Genomic DNA, 21242 nt, shown 5'->3' with positions numbered 1-21242 from the left:
TTAAACCACATATGGTGCAGATACCTAAAATAGGAATACATGAGATGAAAATCAGTGTCGGTAACCCAAGTTAGAAACTGTATGAGCTTCAATATTAATTAGTGTTTCCACCACACACCCTTTAATGAATAATCTTGAGGAGAATGCTATAATCAAATAAAAAATAATTTGCATATAAATTTAAAAACCAGAATTTTTATCTCACCGTAATAGTCATTGTTCCATGTGACTATCTAAGGGGTAGACTTGGTCCTTGGGGGAGCACCAGATCGGCATAGGCCATGCAATGCTCCCCTGGGATATAACATAAATATACAGTGGGTGAAATAAGTATTTGATCCCTTGCTGATTTTGTAAGTTTGCCTACTGACAAAGACATGAACAGTCTATAATTTTATGGGTAGGTTAATTTTAACATTGAGAGGTAGAATATCAAAAATAAAATCCAGAAAATCACAATCAAATACTTATTTCCCCCACTGTATGTACAGTAACTATCAAATTACACCTCCATATAAAACCAGTCGGATATAATTTATCTAACATATCTACGGTACTTCCAATATGTAAAGTTCTTAATATTTATAAGACAGGGATGGCCCTTCCTGACAGGAGACAAATCATGGAATTGGTCAGGAGGAGGAGGAGCGCTGCTCAGCCATAGAGGTTTCAAATACAGCAAGCAGTAGCTTATCCATGAAAGAATATCTTTTCTTCATAAGGACATCCAAATTAAAATGATTATCACTTAGGTCTTGAAAGAGAATATCAACGAAAGAACCTTCAAGGAAAAAATACATCAATTCAGTAACATTTTCACCTCATGAAAAACATTTCAGCTTCTATAATGGAAAAGCTCGACCACACTGAACATTATGAAGTAAGCAAGAACAATGGGACTAAAATAGCCGGCTGGTCCAAGAGAGATGAGCATTTGGCTTATGCAGAAATATCTGTGCTCGGAATCATTTTCATTGCAGCAACAATTGGAAATTTCATCTTGATTTTGGTTTTGTGGAACAGAAGAACGAAGCTGTCTCGGGTGTATGTGTTTATGCTTCACTTAAGCTTGGCTGACTTGGTTGTGGCATTTTTTCAAGTCCTCCCTCAGCTGATTTGGGACATTACTGATGTTTTCATTGGACCTGATTCACTTTGCCGGATTATTAAGTATTTACAACTAGTTGGAATGTTTGCCTCTACATATATGATCGTTGTAATGACCATGGACAGGTTTCAAGCAGTATGTTACCCAATGGTGACATTTCAGAAGAAGCGAGCTCTGTGGAACTCTGCAATCTGCACAAGCTGGTCAATCTCTCTCATTCTCAGTGTCCCCCAGGCTTTCATTTTCTCTAAGACCGAGATTGCTCCAGGCATCTTTGAATGCTGGGCTCACTTCATTGAGCCTTGGGGCTTAGTGGCATATGTGACTTGGATTTCTATAGCCATATTTCTTATTCCAGTTGTAATACTTAGCATATGTCAGATAAAAATCTGCTGGGAGATCAAAATGAATGTCTTTGTGAAAAAACACAGGAAGTTCCTAGCTCACGAATCACAGACTGGAGTAATATCGAGAGTAAGTAGTGTTAACTGCGTATCAAAAGCCATGATTAAGAATGTGAGGATGACTGTAGTCACAGTTGTCTCTTATGTCACATGTTGGACACCGTTCTTCATCGTTCAGATGTGGGCTGCTTGGTCGGCTGATGCTCCTGACGGTAAGATATTATTCACTAAAGACCGAGATAACTTAAGAATATACTCTCTCTAAAAATGTTCTTCTGTTTACACAAGTAGCAAGAAAGTTCTGTACTATTGACAGCAGTACGTTTCCTTCTTTAAAGGGAACCTGTCACCAGGTTTGGCCAATATAAGATACGGCCACCGCCTTTCAGGGCTTATCTACAGCATTCTATAATGCTGTAGATAAGCCCCCGATCCGACCTGAAAGATAAGAAAAATAAGTTTTATAATACTCACCCTGGGGGGGCGGTCCAGTGCGGCCCGGTCTGATGGGTGTAGCAGGTCCGAGTCCGGCGCCTCCCATCTTCTTGTGATGCCGCTGTAAGGGTTTCGGATGTTCCTTGGAGTTTGTTTTGCCCTTGTCCAAGATGGAGTCTGGTGCTTCTCTCCTGCCCTTGAACTTCCTGTCTGTCCTGCTATTTTAGTCCGGGTCAGGAGCTCCTCCTTGCCTGAGTATTTTGTTGTTGTTGGCTCCTGAGCTTCTGCCTGTTTGCTTCTGGACTCCCTGCTGCTGCTGCTCGTTACCCGATGCTCTACCTTTCCACGTTCAGCTGCTTTCAGTCATCAGCGCAGCTCCTTGATCCTGATCAGGGTTCCCTATTGTCTGGACTTTTAGTGAGGAGCTACTCACCTCTGGAACTGCTGTGGTCAGAAAGATATTCTGACATCATTCTCTATTCTTGGACTGTGTCTGTCAGGCTGCGGTGCTGGACTTGAGCGGGACTTTTCAGCCCAAAAGGTACATTTAGAGACCTTCTCCTGTTAACGCTCCGCCTGTGTATTTCTGGACTTCCACATATAAGTGCCGTGCGCATTTGTGATCATATTACTGCTGTGTGCATTCTCACTCATATTATTGCTGGACTTCTACGTTTAAGTACTGTGTGCATTATAACTCATATTATTGCTGGAATTCCACATTTAAGTGCCGTGTGCACTCCTGCATCATATTACTGCTGGACAGGTTCATATTTGCGGTCGTGCCCCGCTATTCAGTTTGCTGAACATTTCTATGTTGTGCTGTGCACTTCATTACATTTGTAGGAAAATCTGTTAGTTTTTGCTCCATTTTTTACTTTGTTAAATACACTTGTTTGCCTCAGCTTTGGTCTCAGATTCCTTTTATCCATAGTACCCATATAATTGTTACAGCCACCCTCCTGTTGCTTCATCACTCCCAGCACCGCACTCCTGCGTAGGCGTACTTATCTGCCCTGTTGAGGGCAGAGCAAAGTACTGCAGTGCGCAGGTGCCGGGCCTCTCTGACCTTTCCCTGCACCTGCGCACTGCAGTACTTTGCTCTGCCCTCAACAGGGCAGATAAGTGCGTCTGCGCAGGTGCGCGATGCCGGGGAGCCATGAAGAAGCAGGAGGGCAGCATTGCAAGAAGATGGGAGGTGCCAGGCCCGGACCTGTGAAACCCATCACACCGGACCACCCCTGGGTCGGTATAATGAAACTTATTTGTGTTATCTTTCAGGTCGGATCGGGGGCTTATCTATAGCATTATAGAATGCTGTATATCAGCCCTGAAAGGCAGTGGCTGCATCTTATATCGGCCAAACCTGGTGACAGGTTTGCTTTAAGTATATTGGTTTTTAGGAGAATTTGTCACCAGGTTTTAGCTACATAATCTGACAGACCCATAATTTTGGGACAGAGACCCTGATTCCAGTGATGTATCATTTAGTGGTCTGCTTCTTGCCATTTTGATAAAATCACTGTTTTTTTTACTATTGCAGATTTACCTGATTTTATAAGAATGACAGCAAGCAGCCCAAGTAAGTGACATATGGCTGGAATCCGTTTTTCTGTCCTACATCATGCTCCTCTCAGATGGAAACACAAACCTGAAGTCAGAATCCCTTTAATAATTGTAATGACTGAGTATAAAGTGCTATATAACAAAAAAACAAGAATCAAAAATCAAAGGAAGGGATTTAATAGGAGGATATATTATAGATATTGTAAATATTAGTGATGGATACTATAAAGCTAAATAAAAAAAATACTAATACGCTGTTTGTTTTTTTTAGGTCCTGTATTCACTATTCTAATGCTTCTGGGAAATCTAAACAGCTGTGTAAACCCCTGGATATATCTGTATTTCTGTGGTGACATTGCACACGGCATTAAACAGATCTCAAAACATATCACGAATCTTCAGTAATTTCAATACTCGGAAAGCATCAGTTGCAGACAAAGACTTTATGAAAAGTTGGTTACCTTTGTATAAGAATTATTATCTTATTACCTTTGTATAAGTGCTTAACGCATAAGGGATGTATTGTTCAGCTAGGTGTCTTCATGTCTCTTGTAATGCCTGTGACTGCGGAGTATGGCAGGATTAATTACATTTTATTAAATAAGTCATATTAATGGCCTCATTTTGTTATGTGCCTCCAGTCTGTATTCTAAGGAATAGTATGCTAATGCTTCCTATAAATGCTTACTTGTATATTTTTCACACCTACATGTTCAGTTATATTTCACTCTGTCATAAACAGAGGTATCTATTTCAATACATCTACTTAAAGGGAATGTCGATTGCTAATACACCTTTTAAAAATGAGCACGTCAGTGCTAAAACAAAATAAAAATACAACTCGCTTACCAGACCCCCACCATACCGTATTGCCACTTGTATTGCCACAAGGAGGGCATCAGGTGTTCACTGACTGGTTGCAGTGGTCACATGATACCTCCTCTGGAAGATTAAAGGGGTTGTTCACTACTCGGACAACCACTTCTCAATCACTTTATTTCCCCTATGTAAAATAACAGCTATACTCGCCTCTTGTGGGGGTATCGTTCCAGCGATGTCGCCGCCTGGTCTCACAGGCCATGCTTGGCATTGTTATGTCACGCTAGCACTGTAACTAATCAGCAGAACTTCACTCTCACTTCTTTTGGCTGAAACTGAGACGTGGAAGAAGGGAGCGCTGCTGCTCTGACTTTCTCTGAATGTTAGTTACATTTGAAGTGAGAGTGAAGATGGCCATTATGTCACGGAAGCCCTGAAATCAATGTCACACGAGCCCCAGGATACCAAGTGCTGACAACACTGGAATGACGTAAAGCTGGTTTTATTTTACATGGGGGAAATATTGTGACTGAGAAGGGGTTGTCCGTGTCCTTGAGAACCTCTTTAAAGCCTGTTTCCCCCTTTCAGTTTTTTTTTACAGTACCGGAGATGTCAGTGTCCATGTGGGTAATACTTGTGGCAACCGGTGCCTGAGAATCAGCGGTACAGTAAGTGCTGTTCCCCGACACAGGGTGCTGAAGACTGCTCTCATCAATCTCCCCTGATCTGCCGGTGATCAGGGGAGAATGATTTGAGTTATATTCAACTGACAACTGGTGGCAGCTCATGGGACTATTACTCTCATCAGCCTTCACCTGCTGCCGCTAATAACAGTGAGTGCAGGCAGCAGCTGATGGGAGTATTCATTACCCACCGCCTGCACTATAAATAAATAAATATATAAAAAATCCGGCATGGGTTTCCTTATTTTTTTTAGAGAGCCCGTAAGACAAAACTTACAGCTGGGTGTGCAACCCTCAGCTGTCAGCGTTAGCAAGGCTGTTTATCAAGAATAGGGGGGTCCCGAAGCTGTTTTTTAAATATTCTGGTACCCTTAACTTTTTTTCATATACAGTACTGTACAATATCTTAAGAAATAAATGGGAATGTACTAAAGTTATATCCTCAGGATTTTTTAATTAATGGTCCAAAGTAATACAAGAATAAAACATTGTTTTTCCACTTACATGTTACAATTTCAAAGAAGAGACAGAATAAACCGCATGTGCAGAAATAAAGGCACCCTTAATTCTTGGTTGCACACCCTTTGGCATTGACGACAGTCTCCAAACGTTTCTTGTAGCCATCTATAAGCTTCTTGCACTTCTCAGCTGATATTTTCTCCCACTCTTCCTTTTCCAGTTTGTTCAAGTTCTTGAATGTTTGCAGGGTTCTTTTTCCCAATAGCAGATTTCAGCTCACCTCAAAGATTTTCAATGGGATTGAGGTCAGGACTCATTGCTGGCCATTTTAAAACAGTCCATTTTGTCTTTTTCACCATTCCTGTGTACTTTTGGATGTATGCTTTGGGTCATTGTCTTGCTGGAGGACCCATAATCCTCGACTCAGACCAAGTCTTCTTACACTGGGTAGGACATTTTGCTCTAAAATCTCTTGATAATTCTGACTTCACGATTCCTGGATATGGTCAAGGCCCCAAGTACCAGACACAACAAAGCAACCCCACAGCATTATGGATCCTCCACCATGCTTAACTGTTGGTAGGGTGTTATTTTCTTAAAAAGCTTCATTGCGCTGTCTATAAACCTACTGTTGCTTTGCATTGCCAAAAAGCTCTATTTTTGTTTTATCTGTCCACAGAACATTTTGCCAGACTGATTGTGCCTTGTCAAGGTACTCTTTGGCATTCCTTTTTATTTGAGCAATGTTTCTTCCTTGGCCTTCGCCAATAAAGCTCTGCTTGGTTTAGTGTGCATAGTATGGTACTTGTTGAAACCATGAACCCAGACTGTTCCAGGTTGGCCATGAGGTCTTTCGATGTTTGACATGGTGTTTTTTCCACCATTCGAACCAACCTTTGAAGACATCTTGTCAATTTCCTCTTTCCCCCACGTCAGGGAGGTTCTTGACGGTACCATGGTTGGCAAACTTCTTAATAACATTGCGTACTGTTGAAACTGGGATACCAAGGTCTTTGGCGATGGCCTTATACCCTTTAGAAGTAATCTTGGATTTGCAAATAATAGTAGTTCTGATATCCTCAGACAGCTCCTTTGTCTTAACCATTGTGACAAAGGAACAGGGCCTATTATGCGGGTTTTTAAAACATTGTTGTCATCATTCATTGGCTAATTTATGTCACCGACAATTAATCACAGTTGATTCTTATGTGTGATTTACCAAAATGTGTTTCCATACTAATTTAATGTAAAGGGTGCCAATACCAGTGTCACAGCAAGCTTTAGATTTTTCTACTTTCCCTCCAATTGTTTTTCATTTTAGATTATTGTTTATGATTTCCTTTTTTGTATGCAATATGAGTGCTCTATACAAAAAAAACTGTTTCACTTATTTTTTCAGGAGATATTCCACATTAAGTACGTAAACTTCATGGGTGCCAATAACGATGAGAGAATTGTATGTACAAAGGGGTATTCCCATCTACAAGCTCTCATCCAAATATGTAGTAAGTGTAATAATAATAATAATATGAGCAAATACCTCCAATTAGAAATGCAGTATAGTTTTTCTGATTTTCTATGTCTCTTTCCTCATGTGGAGACATTGCAGGACCTTAGTTATCTATGGTTACGACCACTACCAACTAGCTAGCTGTCAATATATCCAGTGGTCGTAACCATGGACACATAAGGTACTTCAAAACATGCACCTAAGGAAAGAGTGAATCACTATACCATGTTTCTAATTGGCGATATTTGCCAATATTATTATAAAAAGAGGCAAAAAAACAACGCTTTATTATCATACCGCCGAACAAAAAGTGGAATAACACGCGATCAAAAAGATGGATATAAATAACCATGGTACCGCTGAAAACATCATCTTGTCCCGCAAAAAACGAGCCGCCATACAGCATCATCAGCAAAAAAATACAAAAGTTATAATTCTCAGAATAAAGCAATGCAAAAATAATTATTTTTTATATAAAATAGTTTTTATAGTATAAAAGCGCCAAAACATAAAATAGATATAAATGAGGTATCGCTGTAATCGTACTGACCCGAAGAATAAAATTGCTGTATCAATTTTACCAAACATGGAACGGTATAAATGCCCCCCCCAAAAGAAATTCATGAACAGCTGGTTTTTGGTCATTCTGCCTCACAAAAAATGGAATAAAAAGCGATCAAAAAATGTCACGTGCCCAAAAATGGTACCAATAAAACGTCAACTCATCCCGCAAAACACAAGACCTCACATGACTCTGTGGACCAAAATATGGAAAAATTATAGCTCTCAAAATGTGGAGACGCAAAAACTATTTTTTTGCAATAAAAAGCGTCTTTTAGTGTGTGACGGCTGCAAATCATAAAAATCCGCTAAAAAACCCGCTATAAGGCTATGTGCACACAATGCGGATTTGCTGCTGATCTGCAGCGGATTTTTCCATGCAGAAACGCTGCAGATCCGCACTGTGATGTACAGTACAATGTAAATCAATGTAAAAAAAAAAAAAAAAAAGCTGTGCACATGGTGCGGAAAAATCAGTGCGGAATTGCTGCGGATTTAAAAGAAGTGCATGTCACTTCTTTTGTGCGGATATGCAGCGTTTCTGCAACCTTCCATAATAGAAATCCGCAGTGGGAAAAACTTCAGAAAATCCGCCCAAAAATCGCACTAAATCCGCCGCAAATTCTCACCTGCGGATTCTGCCAGGAGATGTGGATTTTGTGCAGAAAATTCTGCACCCCTTTCCCTACGTGTGCACATAGCCTAAAAGTAAATCAAACCCACCTTCATCACTCCCTTAGTTAGGGAAATATAATACAATTTAAAAAAAAAATGTATTTATTTCCATTTTCCCATTAGGGTTAGGGTTGGGGCTAACGTTAGGGTTGGGGCTAAAGTTAGGGTTAGGGCTAAAGTTAGGGTTTGGATTACATTTACGGTTGGAATTAGGGTTGGGATTTGGGTTAGGGTTATGGTTGGGATTAGGGTTAGGGGTGTGTTGGAGTGAGGGGTGTGGTTAGGGTTGGGATTAGGGGTGTGTTGGGGTTAGGGGTGTGGTTGGGATTACGGCTAGGGGCATGTTTGGGATAGGGGTGTGGTTAGGGTTATGGTTAGGGTTGGGATTAGGGGTGTGTTTGGGTTAGGGTTGGAGTTAGAATTGGGGAGTTTCCACTGTTTAGGCACCTCAGGGGCTCTCCAAACGCGACATGGTGTCCAATCTCAATTCCAGCCAAATCTGCGTTGAAAAAGTGAAACAGTGCTCCTTCCCTTCCGAGCTCTCCCGTGTGCCCAAACAGGGGTTTACCCCAACATATGGGGTATCAGCGTACTCAGAACAAATTGGACAACAACTTTTGGGGTCCAATTCCTCCTGTTACCCTTGGAAAAAAGTACAAAACCGGGGGCTAAAAAATAATTTTTGTTGAAAAAAAAAAAGATTTTTTATTTTCATGGCTCTGTGTTATAAACTGTAGTGAAACGCCTGGGGGTTCACAGTTCTCACAACACATCTAGATAAGTTGCTTAGGGGGTCTACTTTCCAAAATGGTGTCACTTGTGGGGGTTTCAATTTAGGCACATCAGGGGCTCTCCAAACGCGACATGGCGTCCCATCTCAATTCCAGTCAATTTTGTATTGAAAAGTCAAATGGCGCTCCTTCGCTTCCGAGCTCTGTTATGCGCCCAGTGTTTTACCCCCACATATGGCATCCGATCTCAATTCCAGTCAATTTTGCATTGAAAAGTCAAACCGCGCTCCTTCCCTTCTGAGCTCTGCCATGCGCCCAAACAGTGGTATCGGAATACTCAGGACAAATTGTACAACAACTTTTGGGGTCCAATTTCTCCTGTTACCCTTGGTAAAATAAAACAAATTGGAGCTGAACTAAATTTTTTGTGAAAAATAGTTAAATGTTCATTTTTTTTTTAAACATTCCCAAAATTCCTGTGAAACCCCTGAAGGGTTAATAAACTTCTTGAATATGGTTTTGAGCACCTTGAGGGGTGCAGTTTTTAGAATGGTGTCACACTTGGTTATTTTCTATCATATAGACCCCTCAAAATGACTTCAAATGTGATGTGGTCCCTAAAATAAAATGGAGTAAAAATGAGAAATTGCTGGTCAACTTTTAACCCTTATAACGCCCTAACAAAGAAAAATTTTGGTTCCAAAATTGTGCTGATGTAAAGTAGACATGTGGGAAATGTTACTTATTAAGTATTTTGTGTGACATACCTCTGTGATTTAAGGGCATAAAAATTCAAAGTTGGAAAATTGCGAAATTTTCAGCATTTTCGCCAAATTTCCGTTTTTTTCACAAATAAATGCAAGTAATATCTAAGAAATTTTACCACTATCATGAAGTACAATATGTCACGAGAAAACAGTGTCAGAATCATCAGGATCCGTTGACGCGTTCCAGAGTTATAACCTCATAAATGGACAGTGGTCAGAATTGTAAAAATTGGCCCGTCATTAACGTGCTAACCACCCTTGGGGGTAAAGGGGTTAAAGGCAATCTGTCAGCACAAAATGTCTATTCAAACCAAGCCTATCACCTTGAAGGGGACACAGCCCTAATGAACATGGTACCCTTCAGTGTCCAAATCCATTGCTGCCCTGACCATAAGTTGTATTACAAATACAAATGAGGTTTCCTGTGCATCGTCAGCATGGCTGATCTGTTCTTTGCACCTTTCCACCTACCGTACTTATTCATCCCTCCTCAGTCTTCTGTAAAGCCAGAACTTTCAATCAAGGAAAATGACGGCAGTGATCTTGGCATACTGGTATCTTGCGCGTTTCATGGAATTTACAGGAAATGTCATAACAGGTGTAAATTATGGTAATGTAAAAGATGTACGCTTCCTTTTCATAATGGATGAAAACGACATAAAAATGCTTGAACCTAATAGAAATGTGTAAACTACATAATAGAAAATACATTTAAAAATTAATAGAAGACGTCTGAACATCTGCCAATGTTGTATAAGCAATTTAAGTATGATTGGAGCTCCATCTGCTGTGGATATAATGAAAATACAGCTGTATTACTGATGTCACGTGTAATATTAACCAGCCTATTATACCAGATGCATTTTTTCTCAATATAGCTTCATAATATTTTTACTATAATAGAACACATTGTTTACTTGAATGCCAAAAGCTTAATTTGAGATTAAAAATAGTCATTAAGCTAAATAAAGCATTCAAATATCACTACAGTCTCAGGGATACAAACATATAATAACCATGTACATCATTCAAGTAGTAAAAAAAAAAAAAAAAGCTATAATAAAGCTAGAAGCATATGCCTCTAATTTCATGTTTAATTTTTTATGAGAAATGTAGAATCTTGAAATGTCTCCAAAATATAGAGCTGCATGCAGCACTTATCCGTGTGTATGAGGCTCAATGCTGCTCATAATTGTCCAGGTTTTTTTCTGGTCTACACCTCTATTCTGCTATTTTCATCTAATGAATAAATATAGGTGAAATTATTGCAGCATATAATTATATTTAGAGTACCATTGATTCCATGGTGCTGTGCATGAGGGAGTTTTATACAAGATACAAATATAAAATACGGTTGTAAAGAATATGGGTCGATTTAATGGCAGCTAATAATCCTCCTTCAGCATGTGTAGCTGTAACAGGACTACTTGCTCAGCAAGTGGTCCAGCCCCATTAGGGGGCCTGGCATAATGTATGTCTGTCTGGGTGGCTGCAGAGTAAATAGATCAATGGCTTCACTCAATTTTACTGTACTAAAGCAAGGAAATATTACCAATATCACCATGCTGTGATTTTAATTACATCCAAACACAGTTGGTTCCGACCTTCCTATAAATGTAGGCTTTACCATGTTATTAGCCATAGGTAAGTGTTCACACTAAGCAGAGAGGTTAGGTACCCATCCGATCTGAGATTACCTTGACGTTTGGTGGATGGGCTCACAATTTTTGGCCAAATCTTGTGCTAAGCATCTCATGTGTATTTTCATAGATTTCACAAGCCATTATGCTATTCACATTTCATGTATCGCACATTTCCTTGCTTTAGTACAGTAAAATTGAGTGCAGCCATTGATCTATTTACTATATGTCTTTTTTTGGTTATGCACCAGTTCAGACTAGATTGCTGTTCAGTCAGTTTTCCTATATTTACTGGGTGGCTGCAGAGGACCACTGGGTAAAACCAAAGGATGAGTTTGGAGGTTGCTGACTGGCAGATGTCAATGGGGATGTTGAAGTCACCCATGATGATGGTAGAAATGTCAGTATAGTGTAGAACCTAAGTGGAGGAGTAGTCAATAAAGGCTAACAATATTTGTTATTTTGCACACCCCCAAAAGTAGTTTTTCTAGCAAATTCATTCAAGAACATGTTACATAAATGAGTACACCCCAATGAAAGTCTTAGGAGGAAACAAAGTTTAAGGTACCGTCACACTCAGCGACGCTGCGGCGATATAGACAACGAGCCGACCTAAACTAGATCGCTGGAGCGTCGCTGTTTAGGTCGCTGTAGAGACGTCAAACACAGCAACTCCAGAACGATGCAGGAGAGATCCAGTGACGTAACAGCGACTCACTTCTCGTTCTCGCTGGTTGTTAGCTCCATTACATCCATTGTTAGCGTCGTTGCTTTTGCTGTCAAACACAACGATACACGCCAACCTGGCGACGAAATAAAGTTCTGGACTTCTAGCTCCGACCAGCGATATTACAGCGGGATCCAGATCGCTGCTGCGTGTCAAACACAACGAGATCGCTATCCAGGATGCTGCAACGTCACGGATTGTTGTTGTTCTCTTTGCAAAGTAGCTGAGTGTGACGGTACCTTTAGACTACAAAATTCTAATTAACAGTGAATGATTCAACCACAGATAACTGCACTTATTCACTAAGCAGGTGTCCAACAGATAGTGGACTATAAAAGGGTGTTGCTTAAAAAAACCTCTTCCAATAGCACCCTGTGGAAGAAAAATATCACCCGAGAAAGAAAATGTATTTTCACAAGAAAGGTGAAGGCTACAAGAAGATCAGTAAACCTTTACTTATCAGTCAGACTATTGTAGCATAAATGACAATTTCAAAGATGGAACTGCAACCATCTCAGAGAGGCATCCAGGCCGACCACAGAAGTTAACATATATACATACAGGAGCGTGTTCTCATGAGAAAAGGTTGAAGAAAATGGACATACATGTTCAGTTCAGTTAGCTAAAGAAGCAGAAAGCCAAATCGGGGTGAGTGTTTCAAGTGACACACTATGGTGTACACTGCAGAGGAATGGTATACATGGGGGTCAGTCACAAAAAACTCACCCATAAGTTGCCAGGACCCAGATTGACAAATAAGAAGACTACTGGGACTCTATAACTCTGGAAAGATGAGACTATAATAAATGATTTAGGAACTGTTGGCTTCAAAACTGTATGGCATCACAAAAGGTGAGTACAAAGGAGTTGCATTATGCTTACAGTGAAATATGGTGCTGACGTGTCCTTATGTGGAGCTGCACAAGTGCTTCTGGTGTTGGGGAGCTAATAATAATTTTATTTATATAGCGCCAACATATTCCGCAGCACTTTACAATAAAGCGCAGACATGTGCAAACAATAATAATAAATACAAAGTAACACATAGAAGAACAGTTACAGGGGGAGTGAGGAGCTGCTTGCAAGCTCACATTCTGTAAGGAAATAGGTGGATACAATAGGTAGAACTTGCTTGTCATTTATGGTCCAGCCATCATTATAAATAAACAGAGCCAAATTTTTGAAATCTGAACAGTGTTAATTTATGTGGTAATAACTCTGGAACGCTTCAACAAATCCCAGTGATTCTCAGATTGTTTTTTCGTTACACATTATACTTTATGTTAATGGTAAATTTAGGTCGATATGTTTTGTGTTTATTTATAAAAAAAAAAAATCAGAAATTTGAGAAAAATGTTAAAAAATTAGCAATTTTCAAACTTTTAGGCTATGTTCACACGCTGCGGGTTTTGCTGCGGACCCGCAGCTGTTTTGCAGCTGCGGGTCCGCATCCTTTTTCCATGTAGGTTACAGTACAATGTAACCTAATGGAAAACAAAACCCGCTGTGCCGACGATCCTTTTTTTCTGTGGAAAATCCGCGCGGATTTTCTGCAGAAAAAAAGAAGGAGCATGTCACCCATAGAAATGCATTGAACCGCTAACTTCCCGCATGGGGCTGTGCCCACGTTGCGGGAAGTTAAGCGGATAATGTGCCGATGGTACCCGGGGTGGAGGAGAGGAGACTCTCCTCCAGGCCCTGGGAACCATATTTGGGTGTAAAAAAAAGAATTAAAATAAAAAATAATGCTATACTCACCTCTCAGCGCTGCCCGCGGCGTCCGGTCTCAGTTGCTGTGCCGAACAGGACCTGTGGTGACGTCGCGGTCACATGACCGTGATGACGCCGCGGTCACATGACCGTGATGACGCCGCGGTCACATGACCGTGACGTCACGAAGGTCCTTGTCGGCACAGCCGCTTGCAGCGCCGGGGAGATCGCGACGTCAGATGGTGAGTATAACCAATTTTTATTATTTTTTACATTACTATTGATGCTGCATATTGCTGCATATGCAGCATCAATAGTACAGCAGTAATCCCGCAGCGGAAACCGCGGAACAAACCGCGATAAATCTGCAGGGATAACCGCAGCGGGTTTGCCCTGCAGATTTATCAATTCCGCTGCGGGATTAACCCGCAGAGGAACCCGCAGCGTGTGAACGTGGCCTTAATGATTTTCCCTTTAATCCAGATAGTCATTACACACAAAAACATTAATAAATAACATTTCCCACATATCTGCTTTGTATCAGCACCATTTGTAAAATGTTCTTTTATTTTGTTAGCATTTTAGGAGGTTTAAAAATGTAGCAGTAATTTTTCATTTTTTCAAGGAACTTTACAAAATGTATTTTTTTAGGGACCTATCCATGCTTGAAGTGCCATTAGGTGTCCCATATATTGGGAAACCCCCAAAAGTGATACCATTTTAAAAACAGCACCCCCTGACATATTGAAAATAGCTGTCAGGTAGTTTATTAACCCTTCAGGTGATTTTTGGGAATTAATGCAAAGTGGCATGACAGAAATCAAAATGTGTATTTTTACCACCTAAATGTCGCCAACTTCTGAACAGATTACTACAGTCGTCAGACTCTAAGGCCGCTATTTGGTCATGAATTGCCATGACAAACATCAGGACCACACAATCATGATCTGAGGGCACCAATTGGGATAAATAGGAAGCCCCCACACTCTGTTAACCATTTATATGATGTAGTCACTATTGACAGCAGCATCTAAGGGTACCGTCACACAGTACCATTTTAATCGCTACGACGGCACGATCCGTGACGTCGTAGACTGCGGTCACACGGTGCAATCACGGCGCTGGAGCGATGCCGAAGTCCCCGGTAACCAGGGTAAACATAAAAAAAACTAACAGTACATACTTACATTCCGGTGTCTGTCCCCGGCGTTCTGCTTCTCTCCACTGTGTAAGCGCCATAGCCGGAAAGCAGAGCGGTGACGTCAGACGTCACCGCTGTGCTCGCTTTCCGGCCGGCAGGCGCTCACACAGTGCAGAGAAGCTGAGACGCCGGGGACAGACACCGGAATGTGAGTATGTACTGTTTGTTTTTTTTACGTTTACACTTGTAACCAGGGTAAACATCGGGTTAATAAGCGCGGCCCTGCGCTTAGTTACCCGATGTTTACCCTGGTTACAAGCGAACACATCGCTGGATCGCTGTCACACACAACGATCCAGCGATGTCAGCGGGTGATCAAGCGACGAAAGAAAGTTCCATACGATCTGCTACGACGTACGATTCTCAGCAGGATCCCTGATCGCTGCTGCGTGTCAGACACTGCGATATCGTAACGATATCGCTAGAACGTCACGAATCGTACCGTCGTAGCGATCAAAATGGTACTGTGTGACAGTACCCTAAGGCGTTAAACAGAGTTGGACGGTGCAAACACTGATTGTGGCTAATGCAGCAAGTTATCAGCTATTGTGTACAGCCGGCAGCTGCTGGATTGTCACCTGTATGGGGATGCTATGCTCTTATATATCAGCTCAGTTAAAAGGCGTATCGGCGGTCATTAAGGGGTTAAAACTGCATGAACCGGTCATCAGTCAGTATCTATCTAACTGCGGTTACCGTGTGCTATTGGGAGCATGGAAGAAGTGGAGACAGATGAAAAAGAAGGAACAGATTATGATTAACATTTAGAAGGAGGCCTGTCTAAAGAGATGTGTTTTTAAAGCATGCTTACAAACATGGGAGCTAGATATTAGTCGTATCATTTGGGGTAATGCATTCCAGAACACTGACGTAATACAAGAGAAGTCTTGAAGAGGGAGGCGCGGGGTTCAGCTCATGGAGGATGTTAGCCTTAAACCAGTTTCAGAATGGAGGGCACAGGTAGAGTGACAGACAGAAATGAGGGATGAGCTATAGGGTGCTACAGAACTGTGGAGAGCTTTGTCAGTGAGAGATACATTTGTATTATATTCTGTAGCGAATAGGCAACCAGTGCAATGACTGGCACAAGGTGGATGCATTGTTGAAGCGGCTGGACAGAAATACGACCCTGGCTACCACATTCAAGACCGACTGAAGAGTAGAAAGTTTGGTTTGAGTCAGACCGAACAATAAAGAGTTGCAGTAGTTCAGACAAGAATGGATAAGAGCTACAGTAAGTGTTATTGCAGTTTCAAAGGTGAGAAACCGTCAGATTCTGGAGATGTTTTAAGATGCAGCTAACATGAGCTAGTGAGTGATTGGATATAGGGAATAAAGGAAAGTTCTGTGTCAAATTTGACCCCAAGACAGAGAGCTTGCGGCTTGGGAGTTATGGTTGAACCACCAATAGAAATTTAAAAGTCAGGTATAGGTAGGTTATTAGTGAGAGGAAACACAAGGAGTTCAGTTTTGGAGAAATTCAGTTTCACATAGAGAACATGATGTTAGAAACAGCAGACAGATAATCCCTGGTATTGTGTATGAAGCTGGGGGTGATATCAGGATAAGAAGTGTATAATTGGGTGAAATCAGCATAGTAAAGTTAGAAATAGTTAGTAAAGTCATGCACTGTGCAGATCCGGGCGAAAACCAGGTTCATCATACACTCATCTTAATGCGTAGGAGAGTTAGTAAACTGCTATAGGCCAAAAAAGAGGTTAAAGAAAGAAGATGAGTGGCAGATGGTGAGAGCAGATCATCAATGGGGAGGTTAAAGTCCCTCATGACGAGAGGAAGAATGTCACAGTTTAGAAAGTGTGGAAACAAGGTAGCAAAGTCATCCAGAAACTGACGAGAGGAGCCCAAAGGGTGACACACAACCGCTACTCGGAGGGAGAAGGGCTTTAAGAGTCTAATTGTGTGGACTTCTGTTGTGAATTCTGCTCTTGGGTTCCCTCCGGTGGTTGTTGGTGGTAATACAGTTGTCCCTGGGTTGCAATCCTGGGCAGGTGTCCCTGCTGATTGCAGTGCTGACTGGGGTATTTAAGGATGCAGGATTCATTAGTCCTTGCCAGTTGTCCATTGTTCTTGGAAGGTTTGGATCTCAGTCTGGTTCCTCCTGCCCTGCTGCCAATTCAGCAAAGATAAGTGTCTGTTTTTTGTTTCGGCAGCACACATGCAGTGTGCTTTACAGATCAGTGCTATTCATTGTTTTTTCTTGTCCAGCTTAGACTGTGCCAGGATTTTTCCAGTCAAGTTGGATTCTCAGGAGATGCAGATTTACGTTCCATGTCTTTAGTTAGATGGTGGAATTTTTGTATTATCTGCTGTGGATATTTTCAGGGTTTTATTACTGACCTGTTGTGAATTCTGCTCTTGGGCTCCCTCCGGTGGTTATAAGTGGTAGCGCTGCTGTCTCTGGATCGCAGCATTCATCAGGTGTGTCCACTTTTTTGCAATTCTGACTGGGCTATTTAGTCTTGCTTGACCCTTTAGCCAGTGCCAGTTGTCCATTGTTCCTGGAGGATTCTCATCCCTGCCTGGTCTCTCCTGCTTTGCTGTTCATTTCAACAAAGATAAGTTCTGGCCTTGATTTTTGCTGTCCACATGCTGTGCCTGTGGGCCTTATTGTTCAGTTCTTTTCCATGTTTTTGTCTTGTCCAGCTTGGTCTGTATAAGGATTTGTTTAGCCAAGCTGGTATCTCTGGAGATGCAGATATACCCTCCATATCTTTAGTTAGATGTGGAGATTTTGTATTTTCTGTGGTGGATATTTTCTAGTGTTTTAATACTGACCGCATAGTACTCTGTCCTATCCTTTCTATTTAGCTAGCAGTGGCCTCCTTTGCTAAATTCTGATTTCAGTCTGCGTATGTTATTTCCCTCTCCTCTCACAGTCAATATTTGTGGGGGGCTGCCTGTTCTTTGGGGATTTTCTCTGAGGCAAGATAGTTTTCCCTTTTCTATCTCTAGGGGTAATTAGTCCTCCGGCTGTGTCGAGATGTCTAGGGAGTGAAAGGTACATTCCACGGCTACTTCTAGTTGCGGTGTTAAGTTCAGGGTCTGCGGTCAGTACAGGTACCACCTTCTCCAGAGTACGTCTCATGCTGCTCTTAGGCCACCAGATCATAACCGTACAACTGGCCAACAATGAGTTAACCGCATCTCAGAAGAAGGGAAGGAAAGTGCTGAGCCATTTTTTTTTCTGTAGTCTGTTGTGTTTTTTTTTCCCTCTTTACCTCTGGGTGGCTCAGGAGTTTGGCGCTGGCATGGATGTTCAGGGATTGGCTTCTCGTGTGGATCAACTTGCTGCTAGAGTACAGGGTATTTCCGATTATATCGTTCAGACTCCGGTTTTAGAGCCTAGAATTCCAACTCCTGATTTGTTTTTTGGGGACAGGTCCAAATTTTTGAGCTTTAAAAATAACTGTAAACTGTTTTTTGCTCTTAAATCCCGTTCCTCTGGTGATCCCATCCAGCAGGTTAAAATTGTTATATCTCTGCTGCGTGGTGACCCCCAGGATTGGGCATTTGCCCTGGAACCTGGGAATCCGGCTTTGCTTAATGTAGACACCTTTTTCCAGGCGCTTGGGTTATTGTATGATGAACCTAATTCAGTGGATCATGCTGAGAAGACCTTGTTGGCCCTGTGTCAGGGTCAAGAAGCGGCAGAATCATATTGCCAGAAATTTAGAAAATGGTCTGTGCTGACTAAATGGAATGAGGATGCCTTGGCGGCAATTTTCAGAAAGGGTCTTTCTGAATCCGTTAAAGATGTTATGGTGGGGTTCCCAACGCCTGCTGGTCTGAGTGATTCTAGGTCTCTGGCCATTCAGATTGATCGGTGCTTGCGCGAGCGCTGAGTTGTGCACACTATGGCATTGTCTTCCGAGCGGAGTCCTGAGCCTATGCAGTGTGATAGGATTGTGTCTAGAGCTGAACGACAAGGATTCAGACGTCAGAATAGGTTGTGTTTATACTGTGGCGATTCTGAAAGGAAGGGAAGGAGCACCGTTTGACTTTTCAATGCAAAATTGGCTGGAATTGAGATCGGAATCCATGTCGCGTTTGGAGAGCCCCTGAAAGTGCCTAAACAGTAGAAACCCCCAATCATAACTGAAAACGGAACTTATCTAGATGTGTGGTGAGCACTTTTAACCCCCAATTGTTTCACTAAAGTTTAGAATGTAGCGCCGTGAAAATTAAAAAATCATTTTTTTCTTTCTACAAAATGATGTTTTAGCCCGCAATTTTTTTTCCCAAGGGTAACAGGAGAAATTGGACCACAAAAGTTATTGTCCAATTTGTCCTGAGTACGCTGATACCCCATACATGGGGGGAAACCACTGTTTGGGCGCACGGCAGAGCTCGGAAGGGAAGGAGCGCCGTTTGAAATGCAGACTTAGATGGATTGGTCTGCAGGCGTCATGTTGCATTTGCAGAGTCCCTGATGTATCTAAACAGTAGAAACCCCCCACAAGTGACCCCATATTGGAAACTAGACCCCCCAAGGAACTTATCTAGATGTGTTGTGAGAACTTTGAACCAACAAGTGTTTCACTACAGTTTATAACGCAGAGCCGTGAAAATAAAAAATATTTTTCTTTCCACGAAAATGATATTTTAGCCCCCACATTTTTTTTTTCCCAAGGGTATCAGGAGAAATTGGACCACAAAAGTTGTTGTCCAACTTGTCCTGAGAACGCTGATACCCCATATGTTGGGGGGGACCACTGTTTGGGCGCACAGGAGAACTCGGAAGGGAAGGAGCACTGTTTTAGTTTTTCAAAGCAGAATTGGCTGGAATTGAGATCGGACGCCATGTCGCGTTTGGAGAGCCCCTGATGTGCCTAAACAGTGGAAACCCCCAATCATAACTGAAACCCTAACCCCAGCCCTAACCCTAGCCCTAACCCCGACCTTAACCCCAGCCCTAACCCTAGCCCTAACCCCAACCCTAGCCCTAACCCTAATGGGAAAATGGAAATACATACATTTTTAAAATTTTATTATTTTTCCAGAGATTTGGTTGGTAGGTCATTTTGGTGGCCTTCTTTGTCACGTGATGTGCGTTCTTTTGTGCAGTCCTGTGGGACTTGTGCGTGGGCCAAGCCTTGTTGTTCCCGTGCTAGTGGGTTGCTTTTGCCATTGCCGGTCCCTGAGAGGCCCTGGACGCATATTTCTATGGATTTTATTTCTGATCTTCCGGTTTCCCAGAGGATGTTGGTTATCTGGGTGGTTTGTGACCGGTTCTCTAAGACGGTTCATTTGGTGCCTTTGCCTAAATTGCCTTCCTCTTCAGATTTGGTTCCGTTGTTTTTTCAGCATGTAGTTCGTTTGCATGGTATTCCGGAGAATATTGTGTCCGACAGAGGTTCCCAGTTTGTTTCTAGGTTTTGGCGGGCCTTTTGTGCTAGGCTGGGCATTGATTTGTCTTTTTCTTCCGCATTTCATCCTCAGACAAATGGCCAAACCGAGCGAACTAATCAGACCCTGGAGACTTATTTGAGATGCTTTGTGTCTGCTGATCAGGATGATTGGGTGGCTTTCTTGCCATTGGCCGAGTTTGCCCTTAATAATCGGGCTATTTCGGCTACTTTGGTTTGCCCTTCTTTTGTAATTTTGGTTTTCATCCTCGTTTTTCTTCAGGGCAGGTTGAGCCTTCTGACTGTCCCGGTGTGGATTCTGTGGTTGACAGGTTGCAGCAGATGGGGGCTCTGGTGAGGGTTCGGTGACCCCTACTCAAGGGGGGGGGTACTGTTGTGAATTATGCTCTTGGGTTCCCTCCGGCGGTTGTTGGTGGTAATACAGTTGTCCCTGGGTTGCAATCCTGGGCAGGTGTCCCTGCTGATTGCAGTGCTGACTGGGGTATTTAAGGTTGCAGGATTCATTAGTCCTTGCCAGTTGTCCATTGTTCTTGGAAGGTTTGGATCTCAGTCTGGTTCCTCCTGCCCTGCTGCCAATTCAGCAAAGATAAGTGTCTGTTTTTTGTTTCGGCAGCACACATGCAGTGTGCTTTACAGATCAGTGCTATTCATTGTTTTTTCTTGTCCAGCTTAGACTGTGCCAGGATTTTTCCAGTCAAGTTGGATTCTCAGGAGATGCAGATTTACGTTCCATGTCTTTAGTTAGATGGTGGAATTTTTGTATTATCTGCTGTGGATATTTTCAGGGTTTTACTACTGACCGCTTAGCATTCTGTCCTATCTTTTCCTGTTTAGAGTGGCCTCTTTTGCTAAACCCTGT

General features: G+C 42.0%; 1 protein-coding gene across 1 annotated transcript; it reads left to right on the top strand.

Annotated features, from left to right (window-relative positions):
• Nucleotides 1–142: 142 nt before the first annotated feature.
• LOC143776096 (isotocin receptor-like) lies at nt 143–3979 on the top strand. The gene is made up of 2 exons (XM_077265080.1): nt 143–1724; nt 3785–3979. Exons 1-2 carry the CDS (start codon nt 824–826, stop codon nt 3916–3918), a joined length of 1035 nt encoding a protein of 344 aa, XP_077121195.1. The 5' UTR covers nt 143–823; the 3' UTR covers nt 3919–3979.
• The last annotated feature ends 17263 nt before the right edge of the window (nt 3980–21242 follow it).

The sequence above is a fragment of the Ranitomeya variabilis genome, chromosome 5, assembly GCF_051348905.1.
Source record: "Ranitomeya variabilis isolate aRanVar5 chromosome 5, aRanVar5.hap1, whole genome shotgun sequence".
Lineage (NCBI taxonomy): Eukaryota > Metazoa > Chordata > Amphibia > Anura > Dendrobatidae > Ranitomeya > Ranitomeya variabilis.
The sequence above is the reverse complement of the archived record's forward strand: the minus strand, read 5'-3'. Positions and strand labels throughout refer to the sequence as shown.

Bases quoted from the DNA above. Each gene is read 5' to 3' on its own strand.
- LOC143776096 (XM_077265080.1), top strand. From the start codon at position 824: ATGAAAAACATTTCAGCTTCTATAATGGAAAAGCTCGACCACACTGAA. The intron at 1,725-3,784 runs GTAAGATATTAT...TGTTTTTTTTAG, and splicing joins GTCGGCTGATGCTCCTGACG to GTCCTGTATTCACTATTCTA.